General features: G+C 35.8%; 3 protein-coding genes across 17 annotated transcripts in view; 1 reads left to right on the top strand and 2 right to left on the bottom strand.

Annotated features, from left to right (window-relative positions):
* Window positions 1–8: 8 nt before the first annotated feature.
* spata2l (spermatogenesis associated 2-like) lies at window positions 9–4,340 on the bottom strand. The gene is made up of 3 exons (NM_001386847.1): window positions 4,243–4,340; window positions 1,972–2,311; window positions 9–1,885 (listed from the first exon to the last, which is right to left on the bottom strand). The coding sequence occupies exons 2-3, from the start codon at window positions 2,308–2,310 to the stop codon at window positions 485–487; spliced, it is 1,740 nt and encodes a 579-aa protein (NP_001373776.1). The 5' UTR covers window position 2,311; window positions 4,243–4,340; the 3' UTR covers window positions 9–484.
* A 6,228-nt stretch (window positions 4,341–10,568) lies between these two features.
* Window positions 10,569–16,716, top strand: si:dkey-238o13.4. Its single transcript, NM_001099999.1, has 6 exons — window positions 10,569–10,718; window positions 11,449–11,556; window positions 11,649–11,788; window positions 11,913–12,009; window positions 15,881–16,005; window positions 16,135–16,716. The coding sequence occupies exons 1-6, from the start codon at window positions 10,634–10,636 to the stop codon at window positions 16,309–16,311; spliced, it is 732 nt and encodes a 243-aa protein (NP_001093469.1). The 5' UTR covers window positions 10,569–10,633; the 3' UTR covers window positions 16,312–16,716.
* Window positions 12,008–23,226, bottom strand: part of vps9d1 (VPS9 domain containing 1) — a 42,659-nt gene continuing 31,440 nt past the window's right edge. For 11 of the 15 annotated variants that reach the window (XR_012393660.1, XR_012393661.1, XR_012393662.1 and 8 more), the window contains one exon: window positions 20,107–21,066. The gene's annotated coding sequence lies outside the window, so the exon portion shown is untranslated. 15 annotated transcript variants of the gene reach the window in all.

Below are 23,226 nucleotides of genomic sequence, written 5' to 3'. Positions count from 1 at the left end.
AGGCAGAATTAATTCCCAGACCCTTTATTTTTACATTACCTCTATCACAATAACAAGTGAGTGTTATAGTACATTAGATAATAACATGGCAGTATATGAGTCTAAACAACATGGAGATTGGTTAAAGATGTTGCTGAGAGTCAAAACCATAATCTTCCAAAATACATTAAACCAAAAGCTTAATACAATAAATCTCACAAAATCTCATCAATAATAGACAGCTCTGTTGTACAGTATGGTATATACACAAGTGTGACTTTTTAAACTTTCCTGTAATATATGGCTCTCTTATCAGAAAAAATATTACTGATTAAAAATGAACCCATTAACTAATAGCTATAGTTCTATCCCTTATTATTTCGGACTGCAAAACCCCCCCAAAAAACATTAACAGATGGCTAAGGTTCTATACCTATACATTTCTGACTCGTAATTATCAGAAACAGAAGCAGACTGTACAAACTTAACATTTGTCAGTGTTCTTTTAAACCGGGGTGGAGATGTCAAAAGGTTTTCCACATTTACATGACAAGGGACTTTTAAACCAACATTCTTTGCAATACAGGGCACCACAGAACCTGCATAGCATAAAGAGTTTAAAGCTTGAGCAATCTACACATTTGGTTGCGAGTTCTTGTATCTTGTGCTTTTCAGAACAGTGCCATCCATCAGCACACCTAGAGGTGTGAAAAACTTGACAAGTAAAGCATACAAAATTTGGATAAAACTGGCCATCATCGCAGCAGTGGTGATGTGGTATTGGCAGACAAGGTGATTCTGAAGTACTGACTTCTTGAGTGTGCTGTATGCGATGTTCTTCCTTAATGCAGTTCTGCCCATCTTTACATAGGAAATCATGGGAGTATTTACAGGTGTGGCAGATTACATACACTGGCCCTCCAGACAAAAGACATGCGTGTCTCCTTTGAGAATTCAGTCTTTCTCCTTGAGCGGGCTGTATTCTTCCTGTAGGCTTAATATTGTGTGTAAGCATGTTGCAGTTTTTAATACCGCTGCAGCTGTGGTCGTGAATCAGCTGGCAATCGTAGCAGACCAAAAATGTCTCCGAAGTTGAACTGGCCACACAATGATGCGTCTTCAGTAAATCTTTCGATTTTTCCTTGGCCAGCCTAGACTGGTCTTGTCTTGAATGAAAGTCTTCAGCTTTGTGCGACCACAGAGCTAAAGCGTGCTTGTTATTTCTGCACTTTTTATAATGGACACACATTGGACTGTGAACCTCTCTGCATATCTCACACTGGTATATGTACAGCTCATCTGGAGTGATGCATCTGCACATCACTTTTCCTGCATCACTTTCAGATTGATCATCAGCAATGTTTTCTACTGGACCTGGGTTATTATTGCCAAGTGATCTTCTCCGCATTGCGTCATCATTATTCCCAAAGTCTAATTGTGAGGGATCTTTGCGAAAAGACTTGCTATAAGGAGAGTGAGGTGGTGAACAAGAGCTGGAGGTCCCGTGAGAGGCATCTTGTGCAGTGTACAGATCCACATCACTGTCTGATCCACCTGTCACAATGTCAACTGATGCTCTAGCAGCTTCTGACTTGACCTTAGTGTTCTCTAATGCTAGCTGAAGACTGTGGCCCACCTGCCTCTCCTTAATAAGCTGCAGAACCCACTCCACGTCTCTGTTCACAGAGCCCGAGGCAGAAAGCAGCAGCTGGCACTCCATCCGAGCCACAAAGAAACCACAGGCCAGGCTGAGTAAGAAATCAGCAGGAACTGGTTTGAGGTTCAGTGCCAACTCCTCTTTTTGGTTATTACACGAAGGCTCGTACCCGAGCAAACCAAAAAGCTCTTTAGTCTGCTGAAGGGTCAGCGTTGGTTTGATTAAATGGGTGAACATACCTGAAAACATCTTGGGAGAGAGAAGTTTATGTCAAGACTGTGAAAACAACAAACGAGATGCTGTTATGTAAACCTAACACCAGTTTTACCACATACCTTCACCAGTCTGTACTCTCTTCTCCACGGGTAGATGTAAAGATTTAACGCGGCGAGCTCCAACACTTCAAAGGCCTTGAAAAGTTTCTCAAGCCCCTTTTGACCAGTTTTTGAGGGAAACGATTGAAGAGATTCTTCCATCACCGCCAGTGTATCTAATGTAAACAGATTGTGTATCTTCTGGCCATTGGCATTCCGAAGGAGTGACTGTACTTCTTTACAAAGTTCCTCGTTTCGACATACAAAAAATTGATCCCCCTTTTCAATTTGTCTTTTCAAGTTAATATGGTACTTATTGGTGAGACCATCTTCTGTCTTTTTATGAGCAAAAGAACTCATCCTTTAAAAAAAAAACAACAACAACAACAACAGTTCAATCCATCAAATAAGCAACAACAGTAACAACTTTCTGATCAAAATACAGCATTCAGGTGCAACATTTAGCTGAGAAAGAGCCGAATGACGTTATTAATAGTCGTCGTGTGTACAAAAACTAAACCCAAAATTGAATAATGAAGGATACTTAATGAAACATAATAAATTTCTTTCATACTTTGTTTTTTACTGTAACCCCAAAGGAATATGCCTCAGTAATCAGAGCTTTCTGTATGTAAAGGTCTTGCAAACTCTTTTCTTCACTCTGCTGATACTTTTTGTGGCAAAATTAGTTTTTCATTTAGTAATAAGAATAATAACAAGAACATAAGTCTATTAGGTGGTTCATTCTGCAGTGGCGACCCCAGATTAATAAAGGGACTTAGCTGAAAAAAGAAAATGAATGAATGAACATACGTCTATTATTCCAAAAAGAATGGGTTAGTAAACCAAGTGTTATTATCTATTAGTCTAAGTTTATTCAAAATATTGATTGGAGGAAGGTTTGGTTATTATAATAAATATCTAATTACAAAATAAAATCAATATCCTGTTAAGCTTTTTTAACCAGATTTATTGTAGACATGGATGTTTATTGTTCATTTTACGCAGAAACAGTATCTCATATTTTCTGCCATTGTCTGTATACAAAAGGTTTATGGTGAAAGGTTGCGAAATTCATTCATTCATTTTCTTTTCGGCTCAGTACCTTTATTAATCTGGGATCACCACAGCAGAATGAACTGCCAACTTATCCAGCATATGTTTTAGGCAGCGGATGGCCCTTCCAGCTGCAACCCATCACTGAGAAACATCCATACACACACTCATTCACACACATACACTACAGACAATTTAGCTATACCCAATTCACCTACTGTATAGCGCATGTCTTTAAACCTGCGGAGGAAACCCATGCGAACATGGGGAGAACATGCAAACTCCACACAGAAACGACAGCTGACCCAGCCGAGGCCCGAACCAGTGACCTTCTTGCTGTGAGGCAATTGTGCTAAACATTGCGCCACCATCACGCCCTGTATCTAAGTTTATAAATTATAAAGGGCTGTCAAATTTTCTTTTACTGTATGAATATGTCATTTTTGTTTTTTGAACTATGATAAGTTGGAAAATTACGCTTATGGTATTAACCTTATGATTGTACCCACCAAGTTTCATAACCAACATTGTATATTTAGCAGTAACCTCTTTTCTCAGTGGTTTTTAAAGAACTAGATATTAATATGATCACCATAAAGGAAAGTTCAAACAAAAAAGCTAAAGTTAAAACGGTGTATTTGTTTGACACGTTTAAGTTGCTGTGAGTTAGCAAGGCCTTGCATTATTTGTAATATATATTTTTTTCTCATTTGTTATTTTATGTTGTTTTACCTATTGAGTTTTTGTACTTTTATATAACTCTATTATGCTTTTCATATTTTTATGTACACTTATGGAATTGTTTTGTATGTACCTGAAGATTACATATTAACATTCAGTTTATCTATTCGACTGCTAAAACGTGAAAACGTGTAAAATAATAAAACATTAAAAGCTTTTTTCAAACACGGACGTTACTTCTAAGACAATTAAGTTACTAAAGCGAAAGTGAAGATGGAAAACATTAGTTTCGTAATTATCTAAATTTAGCGTCTTACTTATTTTTGTTCATTAATTAATAACTGAAAATTGTACGTATATTTTATGTTTATCTCACTGTTTAGGAAATACAAACGACAGATTGCGCTGAAACCTTTACAGACTTTGTATCTTGTCGACTTTCCAAACACAAACAGCCACTGACGGATTTTATAAGAGTTCAAATCAACAAAGCTCGTGACACAACATCACCGTTCACACCGCACTGTTATAAATAACATAAACGAGTTTTGTTACCTGATTAATCTTCTTTTGCGTTCAAAACAAGTCGCTTGCGAGGAGCTCGGTGTTTCACGGCAGAAAAACTTTTTTATGACATCACTTCCGTATTCGGCTCACGTGAAAAATTAAATGTCGTCAAATCTTAAAAAGTCCTTAAAAAGTCCACTTGATATGATATTCAAAACTAATAAACGATAGGATGTGAAGGACATGAAGGATATTTCTTGGAAGGATAAATAAACTCCCATGTAATTCCATATTATATATTTATTACACCTGAACGCATTGACAATGTTGAGCTGTTTTCTACTGTTGACAATATTTTGTTATTGATACTATGCTATATAAACTCAATAATGTTCTATTATTCCATGTAGAATAACAAAGACATATGAATTATATTCATCATTTATTCATTTTCCTTCGGCTTTGTCTCTGATTCATCAGGGGTCGCCACAGCGGATTGAACCGCCAACTATTCCAGCATATGTTTTGCACAGCGGATGCCCTTCTAGCCGCAACCCAGTATTGGAAAATGATTTATATTTGTGATATATTATTATATAAAAAACTGTTTTCAAATATTAAAGTTTTATAGTTTTAATGGATATTTTAGATTAAAATGTTTTGAAATGATTTAAACTACAGATACTACTTTATTCACATTTTATAATTAATTATTTTATACTCATTATATAATTATTACTTTTTTATAATTCTTTATTAATTAGATTTTATATTATTTAAATTACTATTCACTTTAATATTGATTATTAGCCTTATTATCGTATTTTGATTCATTATTTTATGACAATGTATTTTATGTAAATTAAATACAGACCTTTAAATAAAAACAAAAACAAAACACTGACAATATTAATCCAACTAGTGTTAATAATGTGATTTTGTGATACCTTTTGGTTTTGTGCTCATATATATATATATATATATATATATATATATATATATATATATATATATATATATATATATATTTATATATATATATATATATATATATATATATATATATATACATACATACACACGCACACACACACACACACACACAGAGTTGGGCAAGCTACTTGACAAATGTAGTGAGCTAAGCTATTAGCTACTATACTTGAAATGTGGCTTAACTACACTAAAGCTACCCTCTGGGAAATGTAGCAAGCTAAGCTAAAAGCTACATGGCAAAAGTAGCTAAGCTACATCTAAGCTACTTTTACAATTTTCATTTTTAAATCGAAGCAGCTTAAATCCAAGTCAATCGTATCATTTATATCATATATATATATATATATATATATATATATATATATATATATATATATATATATATATATATATATATATATATTATAGTGTTATATATACTAAAGTATTTTTATTTTTTTGAGCACGACATCAGAAATTAAGTTATTGCATCTTAACATGTACTTCTCGAGCTATGGTCACAAGGAATCCTGCTTCAGAAATAACTCCTCTCCCTCAGTCATCTTTCCATCAAGCAAGTTTCACCAGAGGTGGCAGTAACGCACCAAAAAGTTTGTTGTCGAACACAGTAAAACAGTAAGAAGAAGAAATCATCCTTCTCCGTATCATATGGGCTGCGTCCGAAATCGCCTTCTACTCAGTAGGTACTGCATTTGAATTTAAACGTACTACTCGGCCGTTAGAAAAGTACGTTCTATACAGTATGGAAGTGAAAAGTATGAATGGTATTCGGACGTACTACATCTGACATTTTGTCATGGTCACGTGACCTACCTGCGTCAATTACGTCGCTTTACTCCCATTCATGAATTCGCTCGCGGGGCATCATGGAATAGCGCAGCATGCATGGGATGCGCACTCTAGAATCTCGCCGGAAGTAGTAAGTCATCTGGGTACTTCTCGCCTACTGATTTTTCGAATTCTATGAATTCGGACATACTACTCGGCTCGCATACTGATTTTAGCGTACTATATAGTATGGAAGTATGCGGTTGCGGATGCAGCCATGGATTTATTTCCATCGAATAAACACCGGCCTCACAGCTCAGTGAATGTCGGTGCCGCCACTTATTGATCCACGATCGGTAAATGTAGTTTGTGTGAACGCTACTGCGCTACTTGACAAATAAAATAGCTTCGCTACTGAAAAGCTATTTGATTTAGAAAGTAGCGACTCTACCACCACGCTACTAAGAAATGTAGTTAAGCTAGTACCTTCACTACTTGTAACATGCTAATAGGACCTTTAATTTGCCAGTAATCTGGGTTAAGCGCTTTCGGTGAACTTTGTGCTAATGGAAAAATCTTAAGGTCTGTTTTCTTTCAAAATCAGCGATCTCCACTGGCTGAGTGATATCCAATATAAAGTGGGTCTTGGTATGTACAAGAAGCACTGCATTAAATTACATTTTTCCCCGTCATGTCTTTATAATATGAGCATTTATTTTACCCCAGTATATTCAATGGAGCTTCTGCGCTAGCCTGCCGATTCTGACGGGCGCGTGCGAGTAAAAAGCCCTTTGTCTCGTTTTTCGCTTGAACAACTAAACGAATGCCAAAGTTTATTTAACTGAATGTATTTTAATTACATTACAACATCGATGCTGTAAAAGGAACCGTATAAAATGGGGAAAAAACTCACAATAACAGGTATCCGGAAATTTATAAGTATGGGAACAAAACTAGCTCGGCATATACCCAATTATATTCATCTGTCTCCATATTTTACTGCATCCCAGAATATTACACAGCACCAAAAATGTAAAAATATGTATTGAATATAATTAATATGTTTTTGTCCACAGCTGACGCAATTCGCCGTGACGCAGATTCCCGAGTCTGTATACTCAAATGAGGTGAGCCCTCTTCAGCGCTCACCATGACAATGAGACTCACAGCAGTGACGTGTCTTGTAAAAATTTGCTTCTGCATTCCTATAAAGCTCGTCGGTTCTCTCTCAGTGTTGTCAGTTTGCTCGGTGTTGCTGCTTGTGCTTGACCAAGGTGAGTTCAATACCAACGGTACGAGTGGAGCCACGACAATCCCACGAAGTCCGCTTTGTGAGGCTTCACTCGGGCCTGTTTGTGCTGTAGTTCCTTGCGGTTTGCATACATAAACACAATATCGCGAAGAACATTATGTGTTTGTTGCTCGAAATGTGCCGCCGAGCAACATCCAGTGAACACTGGCACGGCCTCCCAACAAACACATTTACGTTGTAGCGATGTCTGCACAACGTTGTATTTTTTCAAAGGCAACGTTGCCGCTTACGTGCTCGCTACATTGTCACAACGTAGAAATGTAAGACGTGAGAAGGCTGTAGCAACGTTGTCGTGCGACATTCAGCAACCGCGAGGCGGCGTTCTTACTACTTGTATTAATATTTTTTGTGGCAGTTTATCAATACTGCCTAGAATACAGGATAAGCAGCAATTCTTTTCCAGTATTGCTTAATATTAAATATTGTTCATTTATTTTTCCTATTTCATTTAACAACTGCATGTGTAAACTTTAAAGTGTAAAAATGCCACACAAATGAATATAATCAAACTTTTTATTATATATTTCACAACATTTAATACATACAGTACAAATCTAATTATAAACAAACAGTATAAAGTTTAGATTATATATATATATATATATAATTAAACTAAAGGGTAAACAAACAAGAAAAGTAAACAAGAAATCATTAAAATGTATATATATATATATATATATATATATATATATATATATATATAAATTAAAATTCAGACACTGTGCAGTGAAGCTCTGGACTGGAGAATACAGCAGACCAGGGAGCGCAGCTGAAGACCAGGCATAGTTGTTGGTATGGAGAAAGCAGTCAGAGGAAGAAACAAATTCAACAGATAATCCAGCTTCAGAGATCCACAGCAGACACAAGTCAAAATAGGCAGTAAACAAGAGAGGACAGATGGAAACGAATATGACTAGCAAGTTATTGAAATTTCAGACATTTATTGTAATTTCATTACATATAAAATCTCCAGTGAACGGAATGCCGAAATGTTACTCGCTCGTAACAACTTCATTACGGCTTTTGTGTGTGTGTAATGTTGGAACAGATTGTTGTCGAAATCGTAGGTTTGTTTGAATATTCACGATTTACGTATCTTATTTAGCAAGAAGAAATAAAGCAATACTCACGTCTCCTCGGTCGTTGATGAATGAGACGACGGCTTGTTGAAATTTAAACTGATTCAGCTGTGACCAGTAAATGTTGTACAGTGGTTGTCCATGCAACCTAAGCACAACCTAAAGTATGCGGCCCTCGTGATGTTTAAATGGCAACCTTATGACATCGTTGTGACAACCTTTAGCAACAACGTAGAATCCTCAACCTTTTTACAATGTTGGTACAACGTTGTAGGAAGGTCGCTACGTTGAGGCAACGTTGTGTGTTTGTTGGGCTGGCGCCCGGTTTACTCGTGCACTCCCTGGGGCGAGGCGGCTTTTGAGCCCTAGGCAGGGAACAAACAATCTTCGAGGACCCTCAGGGAAACACGGGAGGCCTATAGTGGGACCTCGCTGCAAGGGTTATGGTAGGTGGGAGCAGCGAGGCCCACTCATCGTCTATTTTAAACTATAGTTTCAAACTTTAGTTTACTATAGTTTGAAATAGAAACCATGGTAACTATTATGATTTAACTTTATGCAAAGAGCTTAGAATGACCAAGAGGCGACACTCAATAGAACGTTCCAATGCAACAGCAGCGCCCAGCAACAGCCCCGGATTCCGCCATTTTGAAGTGCAAGCGATCGGCCGTGATGGCAAGCAGCTGCTTTGTTTTTAATTAATTTATTTAAAAAGCGAGTTACAGCTAAGAGACGACAATACAACACATTACGTTACTTTAAAAAGTGTTAATAGTCTTGATAAAATGGCCGCCGCGCCATCTAGTGTCTGTTTCCTAAATTGCCTCTTGGTGAGTCTATGCTCTTTGCTCTATGTCTGACTGTTGTAATGTTTTGCGTTGTTTTTTAGCTGAGTTGTTGAGCAAAGAAGGGCAACCGTTGAAGACAACAGTTGAAGACAACCGCGGGTTATATTAACGAGCGCACGGATTATAATGTTTCCTAGCTGTTTTCTGACAGTTTATCTTGATTTTATAAGTTTGCAGGTCAAACAAAATAAACTACACTCTTTCTAAACACCTGTCTCGTGTTTTATTTGTCTTCTACAGCATTACACTGTCATATAGGTCTGTTGAATGCATTTGTATGCAACATGGTTTGACAATACAGTAGTCTAACAAATAAACAGTTGTTATAAATGCACTTTCATTAGTCAACATTTGGTGTAGGGAATAAAAAGTTAATCAAATATGTCCTCAGATATAACAGTAATGTTATAGTTGTTACATAACTGTATTTATTATTATTCTGTATGTTTAAAACCAGCAGATTTACTATATATTTAACATGTCATAAACTTACTGTTATTCAAAAATTTGCTTAATAAAATATCCTTAGACAAGAATGGCTGTTGTTTGGGTTTTATATCAACCTAGGTTTTAAGTTGAGTACAGCAGATATAGGCTACCTATAATCATAATATTGGTAGTCGGAGTTTTTTAATGACCCAAATCAAGTAAAACGTCTCTCAAGTACTTTTAGCATGCAAAAGTCAAATTTGACTGTATAAAATACAGTTTCCAACAACAACATTTTGTCTAGTGAAAATGACCAGTGTGGAGGTTAGAAAAAAAGTTCATGTCAAGTTATATATATAATGAATTTTAAATAAGTAAGACCATTTTTCACCATTTGAGGATTTATTAATAGGCCTGCATGACAGGATTTCTATCAAATGGATCTAGCTATATTTCAAATATATTAAACCAATTTTGTGAATAAAGATAACAAACACATAAAAAAAAACCTTTTTCACGGTACTTGTTTGCAGTGCTTATTTAATTTAGCAAATATTCGTGATTAATCACAAGAGGGCGCTATAATCTTTGATGAGACAGTTGGTAATGATATAATATAGGGGTAATTCATAGCAACGACTGCAACAGTAATCAATATTATTATTAATTACATTTTATTATTATTAACTGCTGGTATTTTCACTTCTGAACATGATATTATGCCTACTCCTTACATTTTAGGTTAAATATTGAAATGTTGTTCTCTACAGATACATCACATTTTTTCAGTATCCCTTTTCTTTCAGTTGTAAAATGTATGCATTAAAAAAAGAACAGTTTGAAATTAAGTTATTTGTGATAAATAATAAAGATATGTATAATCTGTGGGAGTGTCCTCCAGAAGAGGGCGTGGCTTTCCTACTGCGGTTTGATTTAAATATCTTGAGCAGCAGGAGACATGAGCCCCATAAACCATAATCAATCTCAGACGTCTGACGGCTGCAGCAGCGATGTCAAACGGGGACAGGGTGGTTTTAGCGCTCGGTGGAGCAGGAACTGTCGGATCCGGGATAGTTAAAGCTTTCCTGGACAGAGGTAAGAGGATGTAGCCTATTGAATATTTACCTAGTTAGCATTATGTTACATTATATTAATACTTTAATATATTATAGTCATGTATGAATACATTACAGCAACAGTTTTTTCTCTTTAATAATATTTATCCCAATAATTATAAATGGGTATTGTTTAAATGTATATATCTGCCCTGAATCATGTTATAATATAATATAGCTAATATATAATATAATACAATATAATGCATCGCTTCAGAAAAAAACTGCTTTTATAAAGTATATATTTTTGAGCATTACAACTCTGATTTAGCCTGATTTTCTACACAAAAGATTTACGTTTGTTGTTTGTTTAAACCGCTTATTTAAAATGAGCATGAAACAACACAATTCTTGAGTTTTTTGGGGGACAACTTAATTGTTTTATGTTCAATCCACTTAAGTTTGAAATTAAAATAAATTAAACTAATCCGTTAACTTAATTCATGTAGTCCCAACACAAAACGGTTGTGTGGAGCACAGCAATTTTCTTTTTTTTACAGTGAATGCTTTTATTTTTTGTAGTTTACTTTTGTTGTAAGTGTTTCAGAGAAAGCAGGAAAATCATCATATATCCTGCCATTTATTTTATTAGAAGTTTCAATAAAATAAAAAAACTTGCATTATTTATTTTAAAGTCTAAAATCAATTTATTTGCATACAATTGTATGTTCAAAAGTTGTGTATTTCATGTGTGGTAACTACATGTTTAGGTTTCAAGGTGGCTGTGATCTCCAGAGACGGCAGCAAGTTGGAGAAACTCAAAGGTTTCGTTTCACCCGGCACAAAAAGTAACCTGATTACTTTAGTTGGGAATGTAGGTATGTATCTTCACCCTTTGCATTTAGTTTTTTTTTAATCAGTGTTATCTTTGCAACACTTTGAGGTTTGATTGATTTGGGATGACTATCAGGCTCAGAGGACGGAGTGGAGGAGGTGAAACAGGCCTTGCTGAAGTCAGTGGGAAAGATCACAGATGTGGTGTCGTCTCTGGGATTCAGCTGGTGGCAGGGAGGACCACCGCACACACAGCCTCTTAAAGAACTGCACTGGGTAAGAGACTGACCCTCACAACCTTTCTATGATCCTTTTTAGTAAAATTTACATGCAGCATTCCTATCCACTGCTACTCCATGTTGTCAAACCATTGCTCAAACTCTTCCTCTCCGGTCAACAGGTTATTGAGACTCTTCTTTTCAGCACATTTGTGTCCTGGAAAGCATTTTTTCCCCTAGTGAGAGACGATCCTAACGGCACCTACACATTTATCACAGGTAGGTCCAGCAAAACATATGCTGAGTGAAAGTTTAGTGAAGAAAAAAATGTTGTGGCACTGTTCACGTCTGCTGTTGTGTTTTGTTTTTTCACAATTCCTAATACTAAAGCAGAGTGGGACAAACTACCAAAAAGTTCTCACAATTTTGGAAAGGAAATACAATAGAATACGAATATACTAATGAATCAAACTCTGCTTTAAGCCTCTTCAATGTGAGAATTAAACTTGATTTGTTTCTTCAAAAATCTTCCAGTCAAGGGCAATAAGCTATTTTGTCCTTGTCCTTTATGTTTGATTAATCATGATAAAGACACTCGATAACAGTGTCACCATTTATGTGTTCCCTTCCACATGCTCATAAATCACAAGACCTTTTCTTTCATGTTTTTTCATTATCATTGGAAGCCAAAATCAAACAAAATTTAGATTATTTGCACAGCTATGTTCAAATTTCCATTAACACTTGCTGCCGTTTTAATCTCTTCTGCTTTATTTATTTGAGGTGAGGGTGTATGTGTGGCCTTTCTCGGGTCATTTAATATAATAAATCGCAATAAATCCACACCCAACACACAGTTGAACGCAAAAGCTGCTTTAAAATATGGAAAATGACGAAGTCGGCTGTGGGTTTGTATTAGAATCAGAAGTGGTACAAGAACTTTTGCTTTAGCCTTCAAAATAAACATACAGCAATGTTTGTCTCATCTGGCAAGCGTGCTTCAATAACAGCTTTTGTAATTGTTATGAATTGGGTCAGCAAGCAGAGAGGATGCTCTTAAGTGGCTGTTTGAACACAAGAATTTATATGTCTAAAAGGGGATCAAATGGATTTGGATTACCTTTTATTTTAACTAGTCAAACGCGGACAAACTCAAAACTTCTAGGACCCATTTATGCTTGCATTTAGTGTTGCCCACTTCTGGTCAGACTGACAAAAATACATAATAATACCAGGGGCTGGGGCAGCATGGTGGCTCAGAGGTTGCTCACTGTCACAAGAAGGTCGCTGGTTCGAGTCCTGGCTGGGCCAGTCGGCATTTCTGTGTGGAGTTTGCATGTTCTCCCCGTGTTTGCATGGGTTTCCTTTGGGTGCTCCGGTTTCACCCACAGTCCAAAAACATGCGGTGCAGGGGAATTGAGTAAACTAAATCGTCCATAGTGTATGTGTGGGTGTTTCCTAGTACTGGGTTGCAGCTGGAAGTGCATCCTTTTTGTAAAACATATGCTAGAATAGTTGGCAATTCATTCCACTGTGGCAACCTCTGAAAGACCAAAGGAAATTAATGAATGATAACTAGGTGCAAACATGGCCAAAGTTAAGACTGGCTATTTATTAAGTGCTTGAGAAAACTTATGGTTCTTTGTTGACATTAATAGTTCCATAAAAAACCTTCAACATCCATGCAAACTTTTCATTCTGCTAAAGGTCTTTTTAATATTGGAGATTCTTAATTATTTAAACGTTCCTCAAACTATGAACAAAAACATTCTTTTCCATAAAAGATTCTATGGGTAATAAAAATCAGTGATTATATAGCATCACTGTAGCAGGTAGTGCTGTCGCCTCACAGCAAGAAGGTTGCTGGTTTGAGCCTCAGCTGGGTTAGTTGGGGTTTCTGTGTGGAGTTTGCATGTTCTCGCCGCGTTCGCGTGGGTTTCCCCCATAGTCCAAAGACATGCGCTATAGGTGAATTGGGAAAGCTAAATTGTCCGTAGTGTGTGTGTGTGTGTGTAAATGAGTGTGTATGGATGTTTCCCAGAGATGGGTTGCAGCTGGAAATGCATCCGCTACATAAAATATATGCTGGATAAGTTGGCGGTTCATTCCGCTGTGGCAGCCCCAGAATAATAAAGGAACTAAGCCGAAAAGAAAATTAATAAATGAATAGCACAACTGTGAAATTTTGATTCGGAACCTTAACTTTGAGCAAATCATTCAATCCAATTGTTCATCTACTCAACCCTTAAACCTACCCAGACAGTGAGACCACCAAACCTGCTACTAACTTGAACACAAAAGTGACAATGTACCTAACATTGTACTCAAGTAGCATTATTAACACACCTAATATACAATGTCATCCACTGATCGTGGTGCCAGGGGTATTGCTAGACATAAAGCTCAGGCTCGGTTGTATATAGAGAGTAATGCCTTTATTCTGGTATTGCGACTCTTTATTAATACGCTTACATATAAAGTAAACAGTAACTCAAATCATTCACTAGTGCACTGCATAGCAAGTTTTACAGGGGCACATGCGACGCCCATATAAAACCAAAGAAACAGATGTGATTTTTGGCAAAAGGTTGTTGAGCTTTACAAACTGGAAAGTGGCTAGAATAAAACAGCAACACTTGCCTGATACACATTTTCCACCAGCAGGGCAATGTTTAGGAAATTACTCAACTTTAAGTGACATAAACAGTGGTGTAAAGTAGCAAATTACAAATACTCAAACTACTGTTATGTAAATATTTTTCTCAGAAATTGTACTTTAGTTTTAAAAATGTGTATTTTTACTTTCTCTTGAGTATTTTTTAATGCTGTATCGTATCGGTACTTTTACTCCTTTATTTTTTCTTGTCTATGAGGATTGGGTGAGTAGAAAAATCAGTCCTGTCCAATCAAATCGCACCAAGAAGATAAACCACATCATAGTGAACTACCTCAAGACATCGGCAATTTTAATTGCAGCAAACTGTTTGGAAGCATTAAAAGTGTTCAAGAAGATTTCCAAAATCTTTACACACATTCACCCTGAGACTGTTTAGATGCATGTCACTAATGAGAAGATGACGAATGTTTACTGTATTATGACCGAAATGGCCTTAAACAATCTGATGTCAACATGACATCAGATTGACAGTGTACCCCATCATAGGGACGTTGCATTTAGTTTGGAAATGAAAATCAGGCTGACGTCAGAACCCAACATCAAGCCGATGTCAATTTCTAACCTAAAATCAACCAAATATCAACGTCTAATGACATTACTACTATGACGTCTATCAGACTTTGGATTTTAGTTGCAATACGTGATGAATAAATGTCAGTATTTGATGTCAATATGATGTTGGTTTAAGATGTTGGCTCAACGATGGATTTTGGTCACTTTCTAACACAACCTAAAATCAACCATAACATGATTTGACGTCGATATTGGACATCAACATAAACGTACTTAGACTCTGGCTAGACATTGAATTTTGGTCACCCGACATCGTGACCTAAATATAACCTTATGACGTGTGCTTGTGGGCAACAACTAAATGCTCTACAGAATGTTACGTTTACACACATTTACATTTAGCATCCACAAATTACATGTAAATGCATCAGCTTTTCACAGCGATACTCGCTACTCATGAGAACTTTTGAAAGGGCTACTGTTTACTCATACTTTGAGTAATATTTGCAACAGATACTTTTACTCTACTTGCACTACATATTTAGGCAAGTGATGGTATTTTTACTCAAGTATGATTTTTCAGTTCTCTTTCCACCACTGGATATAAAGCAGAATAAGAGCACATCCAACTATCTTGCCCATATGCACTGTTGAAGCATGCTATGAGTGGCCCAAAACAAAAGATCTCAAAATAGTTAAGTAAATTTTGTCTCAGGTCATAAAAGTTCTAAAAAAAACAAATTGAGAAGAATTATCACTACATTGTTTAAAATAGGTGAAAGAAAAAAAGCCTCATCCATAAACTCAAGCAGATGCAGTTGTTAAATATTCTGAGCAAGATCAAAAGGCTTAATGCAAATCTATTATTCATTGCTCATTTCTGAATGATACCAATATTAGTGGAGGGCACTCTTAAGTGGGACTATAAGGACTAATACCTATGTTTGTTCTGTTGTGCAGGAGGAGCTGGAGAGAAAGTGCTGATGCCTGGCACAGGGTTCCTGACTGTAGGAGCCGCTAGTGCTCTGGCCTTCTGTCAGGTTCTGCGTGAGGAGTATCCCGATGTGCCATGCAAACTCAACCAGGTATGTCTGCACTGTGTCTCCCCAAACACTTCACTCTCACAGAGTTAAACTCCAGCCATAACTTGTAGAATGACTGGAAAAGTCTCATGAAAGAATTTCTTCAGTTCCTCAGTCTTCATCTTCCAACAGGTGAAAATCAACACAGGTGTTGCAGCCCCAGACCGAATGGCCCCAGGGTACCTGAACCACTTGGATTTAGGGGAGGCTGTGGCTACGCTGGTGGAGCGGCGCAATACATCCCACACAGTGTTCCCCGTGAGCTGTCCAGCCGATCTAAAAACCGTCATCTTGGAGGACAATCTGTAATAAAGCCCTGTCAGATTTTCCCCTTTGTATCCTGTTAGTCTTGCGTGTATCGTTTTATTGCATGTCAACCAAACATTTGCATATCGAAAAATCCTCAGCTTGTCGTCATAGTACAGTCATAGCCTTGAAATACTCAAAACAAATCAGTATAATAGCCGATGGAATGGTACAGATGCTTTTGGAGTGCGGTCGAGCGTAAACGCAGCCCTAGACATGTAAACTTGACATTGAAGAAGAGAGACGTGTGTGAGAACGGATCTGAAAACAAACTCTTTTTCGTGCTTGGAGGAGAAGGGAGGGAAAAAAAAGAAAAGAAAAACATGGCAGGTTGTTGGCACACTTGCGTCCCCGTAGCGTGACTCTCTGCCCTCGTTCACTGATCTGGCTGCTGCTTCCACGGCTCCAATTATTCCCAGCCGTGTGGCCCGTAATAAGAGGGATTCAGAAATGGCTGACCTCCAGACTGAAGAACATTGTAGTCTTTGTTTACTGTTGTCATGATATTTGCATAAACGCTTTAACGACATGAATGTAAAGAATGTAAATTTGCCATTAAAAGAATCTGAAGTAAGGAAAAAGTGTCCGATTAATGAGAGGAAAGGAGGTGAGATGGTTTTGTCAGTGTGTCTGCTGTGGTTTTGCATTGTGTCATCTTATTAAAAGTGACGGATCAACCAAAAATTAACAGTCTATTATGTGTGGTCCTAAAACTGTATGACCGACTTTATATTCTAGACCAGGGGTGACCAAACTCTTTCATTTGAAGGGCCAAAAACCAAAGTTGATTGAGGCTATTAGGCTGAAGGTAATCACACCATGAGTAATTTCCTAATTTATTTAAAAATAAATAGAAACCATTGCTTCACCATTACATTTTATAATGAAGTTATTCATAACAGAATGGAGTTACACTAGTTTTTGCCTTGATTTGATAGAGGACTGTGCAACAGACATCGGTGAGCAGTCAAGTGAGAGTATTTACATTTTAAAAACAGATTCATTTACAACATCTAATTTAAGTTAGCAATAAAATCCCCTCAACCATCTTTATGAATCTCTGCCCAGATAGGATTGTGGGCCAAATCACAGGTTACAATTGGCCAATTTTGGCCAACAGGACCAACTTCGGGTATCTCTGCTCTAGAACAAAAAGATAAAAACATTCTCATGACTAGGCATGGGACGATAACAGTTTAAGATTTTTTAAAAAGTCAAGGTTTTAAAACAGTCAAAATTTTCTTCTATACCATTCCAAAGGTACGTGAAAGATTTTTTATTTAATTAAAGTATCTCCAGCAAAAAAGATATCCAAAGATGCCTTTTTAAATTGTTAAGTAATCTGTGTTTTTGAAACGAATAAAGAGACAAGTAGTCAATGATTTATTTTAATTAATTTGCTGGACATGTTTACTGCTCCAAAATATTTCTCAAAATAAAATATATTGTGTTCAAAGGAGGAAAAAGCTGTTTTTTACTTAGACATTTAAAATTAATATATTTTCGAGCAGTAATCACAATACTGTGAAACCATGATATTTTCCAAGGTTATCATAGCGTCAGAATGGCCCACGCCTACTCACGATATTACTCAAAAACATTCAAATATGTGGATGAATATATTGCTAGCAATTTTTGTACACAGTTTGGGGTCAGTAGGGTTTTTAAACGTTTTAAAAGATCTTCTCCTGCTCACCAATGCTGTATTTATTCAATCAAAAATACAGTATAAGTTGTAAAATGTTAATGCACTATAAAAAAAACTGTTCAAAAGTAGTTTAGAATTAAAATATTAATTAGTTATATTAAAGATGAATTTTCAGCTTCATTACTTCAGTCACAAATCACTCTATTAGTTATAATTATTATTATCATTATTATTGTAAATATTAATAAAAGCAATAATGACTGAAGTAATAACTTAATTTAAAATTACTTAAAATAAGAAAGCAGTTTCATGAAAATTAAATATCTGACAATAACAATTTATTTTTTACATTTAATTAACCCTTTGATGCACAAGCTATAAAATAGATTTTAAAAAATAATACAGACGAGTCACTTTAGTCCCATGTAGTGCATCAAAGGGTTAATGGCACCTCGATGAACAGAATAATTAAACAAAACAAAAAATAAAACAAAATAAGAAAACGTATCTCATACTTTTGACTTGCTAGTGTAGTTCAGAAAAAGTCTGAATTTCGACATTACCTCAATTACAAGTTAATACATTGCAACTCTTGCGATTCTGCCTTTCACAATTCTGAGATATATAATTGCAAAACACTTCAAAATTGTGAGTTTATAAGTTGAAATTGTGTGATAATTGAATCATCTCTCAACTCTATAAGTCTGTAAGCTATGAATAATGACACAAGTTGCATTTATTGTTTTATGTTGCAAACAAGCTTTCATAAAAAAAAAATCATCTGCATAAAATAACATGGGTTTGAAACAATGTAATGTTAAGTGGACAATGACAATCCTTAAGTGAACACTGCCTTTAAATCTGAATTACAAACCAAAATAAGTATGCCAGTCTTCTTCACACCACCTAAATATAGTGTCTATTACTTTAGTACGTGTACAAGTGAAATAATTCATTACCAGAGCATTTATATTGAGTGTCTGAGGAAATTAAAATAAAAAAGGAAGAGAAAATCTCCCAGACTGCTAGTTTCTTTGAAGTAACCACTATCGTGACATGAGCCACAAAGTTGTGGGTGTGATATGACTTTCGCTGCCTGGATTTCATTAACTATCTGACTTGTAGTCCTTATTTCAAAAATAGTTTGGGAATTGAAAAATGAAAAACAACAGAAAACCAAGTATCCACTTTGGCAACCAAAGAAGTCCCATTCCGTGAGACCATACAGGACAAGAGCCAGAAAGACATGGTTTCTGATCAGTATTCTCAAACACAAAACTCACACTCGCAGGGCAGGTTCATCTCAGAATAAAAATTCTTTCATTTACTCACTCTCATGTTCTTACAAACCTTTTAACATCTGTCTGAACAATGGGAATCAGAAAATTACAGTTCACAGGAAAGTGTTAAAATTTAAGATTTACTTACATTTAGTCTCCCACATTTCTCTATTAAACAAAAAACATAAAAAAAATGGTAGATACTAGGGGAATAAATCTATTGAAAAAAGGAAACCTGTTAAAGTCAATCGCTACCAGTTTGCAAAATTCAGAATTATCCCTGATGAAGTGTGTGATGGATGCAGAATCTGTTGCAATTGAAAAAATTTAAAGTATTGAATAGATCGACAAACTCATTATTGCACAGCCATACTGAAGAATGACAAAGTTTCCATCTAGCCACATTATCCATTTCTATAAAAAACTCATATACTGCAGATCAGCGTTTGCAAACTTTCCCAAAGCACTCTTGCTGTGTTTTGATGCTTAACCCCAAGGCTTGTCACAGACTATTTTGGGTGCCAACTCAAAAACACAGACAGGAATTGGGGCATTTATATAGAGGGACAAGACAAGTGGACTGGAAGGGATTTAAAAGGCCGCCCATAGACAAAGAGTCACACAGTGAAGCCATTAGAGTAATCGTCATCCACACAGAGGGTATTCTAGGACAGAGGTTAAGCCTCCTGATTCAGAGTGGCATGTTTTCTCCTTTGGCCCGGAAACTTTCGGAACAATCCAGCCATCTGCCCATCAGGCGTCCCCGGCCTCCCTCCGCGCAATCGTTTCTCGAAGTCATTGCTTTGCCCTTCACATACTTCAACCGATCGATTAAAAGGTGGTCGGGAGCATTCAAATAAAACCAGGAACTCTTATTACATATTTCTTTATTGTTAGAAAATCCACATGCCATGCATTTTTAAACCATGCTCATGTGCAAGAACCAATCCTAAGTTCAAAGAACTTTGGAAAGGCTTTGTAAAAAAATACATGGTCACCATCTCTTAAAGAGGCTATGTTTACATTCATAATCATTCACATTATCAGTCTTCAGCAACAAACATTCTGCTCTAACAGACATTTACATTTATTACTGCCTTTTCACAAAATTTATTAAGCCTATTTTTTTTTTTTTGTATCAAATCCCCTCAACAAGTAACATCTGATTTTACAGACGGCATAGCAGCAGTAGTGTTTGTTGCACATCTACACTTTTTTCACATTGGTTTTTACTCGACAAGTAGTGAAACACATTTAAATAATGATTTAAGACTTTTTATAGATATAAAAACTACATAAAACCTACACTGCATAACATGATGCTTAATGGTATATTTTCTTGCACAGCTCTGTCCATTTTGAGGCTAAAATCCTGAGCTAAAAGAATCTCTCTTATATTTTTTGTTTAATAAATAGAATGACAAAGCTTATTTTGCTTTAGTTTTTTGTTTATATCTCCTTTCATAAAATATTTTGTGAAACTCAAATTGACAAAAATAAAAAAAGCCAATGGAATAACAAAATATTCACATAAAAAAAAAAAAAACTAATATTTTCCCTATGTAACATCTGGCTCATTTCATTCACTCTCATATAAATCTTCTTTTTTTCTACTTTGGTGCTAACACGATCTCGCTTCTAACCACATTTCGATGAACTTGTAGAGCCCAAACAGGACGAATAACCCCCTCCAGTCCTTCAAAAGCAGCGGATCGGGACGATGCGAACAGAACTTGAAGCCTGGCCTGATCTGGGACTGAACAGGCTGAGCAAAGGAGATGCGGCATTTCCCTCAAAACAAGACGGGATGTTTTCTGTTGGTTAAGGCACCTGGAACCAAAACACAAGCGGTTCTAATTAAGCTGGATGAACGAGAACAACGTGAGCCAGCCAGATACTTTAAGAGCTGAGACTGTTCCTCGGGTAAAAGTGAATGAAAGTGTTCTCAATCGCTCTGGCAGTGGCTGAAAGCTTGTTTGACATTTTGGCATGTTTAACAGTCTCCATTGGGTAATCTAATTAGAACTTAAGCCACCGTAGACTATCATTATTTCAGTAACGCGACCTTAAATAGAAACTTCACCCTGTGGCCAAAAAAACAAACACTTCAAGTTGTGAAGTTAAAAGTTCAGTAAGGTCGATGTAATGCATCTAAAGTAGCACATGTGGAGAAGATCCAGATTCACCGCCCTGACACTCGCTTCACAATTTCATTAAAATTGTTAAGAGATAGATGAACAAAAGTTTAAATGTGTGACAGCACAACACTGACAACTGTCAAGTTAAATATACAGACAAAATAGGAGTTCTGATAAATACTGTCATGTAGAATTAGTTTAGTTTATCCCCACAGGAACTCTCCATTTTGGACTAACTTTAATTTAACTGAAAAACTCAGAATTACCAACTCATGTGTTATTGCACTAAATAACCTGTAGATTGATCATTACTGTGAAGCATCAAGAGAGAAACACAACTTGTAATAAGGAAAAAAAGAACCGATACAAGAACCTATATTTTGCACTTAAAAACTGAAATTTGGAGTGAACCGTAGGACACGTTCCTGAAATCAGGTGATATTTGGCAGCACCATCAGGGGTTGCATGTTGAATGTGCTAATATAGCCTGGAAAGCAAATGATGTCAGGGCTTTGAAATATTGCTTTGTTACTTTCGCCCCTCGTTTTTTTTCCCTCCTCTCTCCCCAATCTTAAGCAAAAAAAATGCATTAAAAATACATTCTATAAACATACAATATATTTGTGTAATGATAGGGAAAATAACCCTTTAAATCTAGCATCGAGTACAGTTTTTAAAACTCCAATTTAGTATTTTACGTGATCATATAAATTTTTTTAAAGGTTTAAATAGTTTATATTTCCTTTTTAGTTTATTATTTGAGGTGTTTAATTAGTTTTAGTTATTATTAAAATTATATATATATATATATATATATATATATATATATATATATATATATATATATATATATATATATATATATATATATATATATATAAATAAATACTTTTATTTTATTACTACTATTACTATTAATATTCTAAATTATGTCATTAGTCATACGATATACACACAGTGCCTTTTGAAAATCATCATACCCCTTTGAATAATTATTATTACTGTCAAATAGCCAAAAATCAATTCATAATCCAAATAACTTTTCCAGGCTTTAAAACTTTATCCTAAAGGTCTATTAAAAACAGTGTAGTATGAGAAAATGATTCTTAATTATAGTTCTGTTTAGTAAAAGGGGGTCATGGTGGCGCAGTGGGTAGCATGATCACCTCACAGCAAAAGATTCACTGGTTCGAGCCCCGGCTGGGTCAGTTGGCAGATTTTTACAGGGTATGATGATAAAATGATGAATAAACGAATCAATATCTAAAGTCGTACAATTTGAAAAAACAATACATTTACGGTTAATATTACAATAATAATATTTATAAACCTCCATTTGGAAATCCTAAAATACAAGTGACATTTTTAAACACATCAGTTAACCCTATTGACCTTATTTTTCAATGTGGAAGTGCTTGTTTTTGTAATTGTTTTAGAACTTCCAATTCAGTTGCTGGGATAAATGACTAGGAATAATAATCTGCAGAAAACAGTTAAACTACTTGCTCTACAAACAAGTGTTTGCATGATTATACAGAAAAAGCAGAGCTAATTAATAAGAAAAAATCAGTTTGTAACATTAAGCAGCTGAACGAGCTGTTTTTAACGTCTAAAATGAATGAGACCGGTAGATGGTAAATGGCTGCACCTGCTCGTACGCAGAGAATAAGGTGAACAGAGCCGCACGCATCATATTTGATACACAAGTTTAAGACCCATAAAATATCAACTTGTTCAATACTTTGTTTAAAAACCTGTTGTATATGATTTGATAACAGGAAAAAACAAAGTGAAAAACTGCCTTGTCAAAATGTCAAGGGCAAAATAATTTTTTTTGTCATAAAATTGACTT

The sequence above is a fragment of the Danio rerio genome, chromosome 18, assembly GCF_049306965.1.
Source record: "Danio rerio strain Tuebingen ecotype United States chromosome 18, GRCz12tu, whole genome shotgun sequence".
Taxonomy (NCBI): domain Eukaryota; kingdom Metazoa; phylum Chordata; class Actinopteri; order Cypriniformes; family Danionidae; genus Danio; species Danio rerio.
The sequence above is the reverse complement of the archived record's forward strand: the minus strand, read 5'-3'. Positions and strand labels throughout refer to the sequence as shown.

Bases quoted from the DNA above. Each gene is read 5' to 3' on its own strand.
- spata2l (NM_001386847.1), bottom strand. From the start codon at position 2,310: ATGAGTTCTTTTGCTCATAAAAAGACAGAAGATGGTCTCACCAATAAG. The intron at 1,886-1,971 runs GTATGTGGTAAA...CTCTCTCCCAAG, and splicing joins GAGAGTACAGACTGGTGAAG to ATGTTTTCAGGTATGTTCAC.
- si:dkey-238o13.4 (NM_001099999.1), top strand. From the start codon at position 10,634: ATGTCAAACGGGGACAGGGTGGTTTTAGCGCTCGGTGGAGCAGGAACT. The intron at 10,719-11,448 runs GTAAGAGGATGT...CTACATGTTTAG, and splicing joins TAAAGCTTTCCTGGACAGAG to GTTTCAAGGTGGCTGTGATC. The intron at 16,006-16,134 runs GTATGTCTGCAC...ATCTTCCAACAG, and splicing joins TGCCATGCAAACTCAACCAG to GTGAAAATCAACACAGGTGT.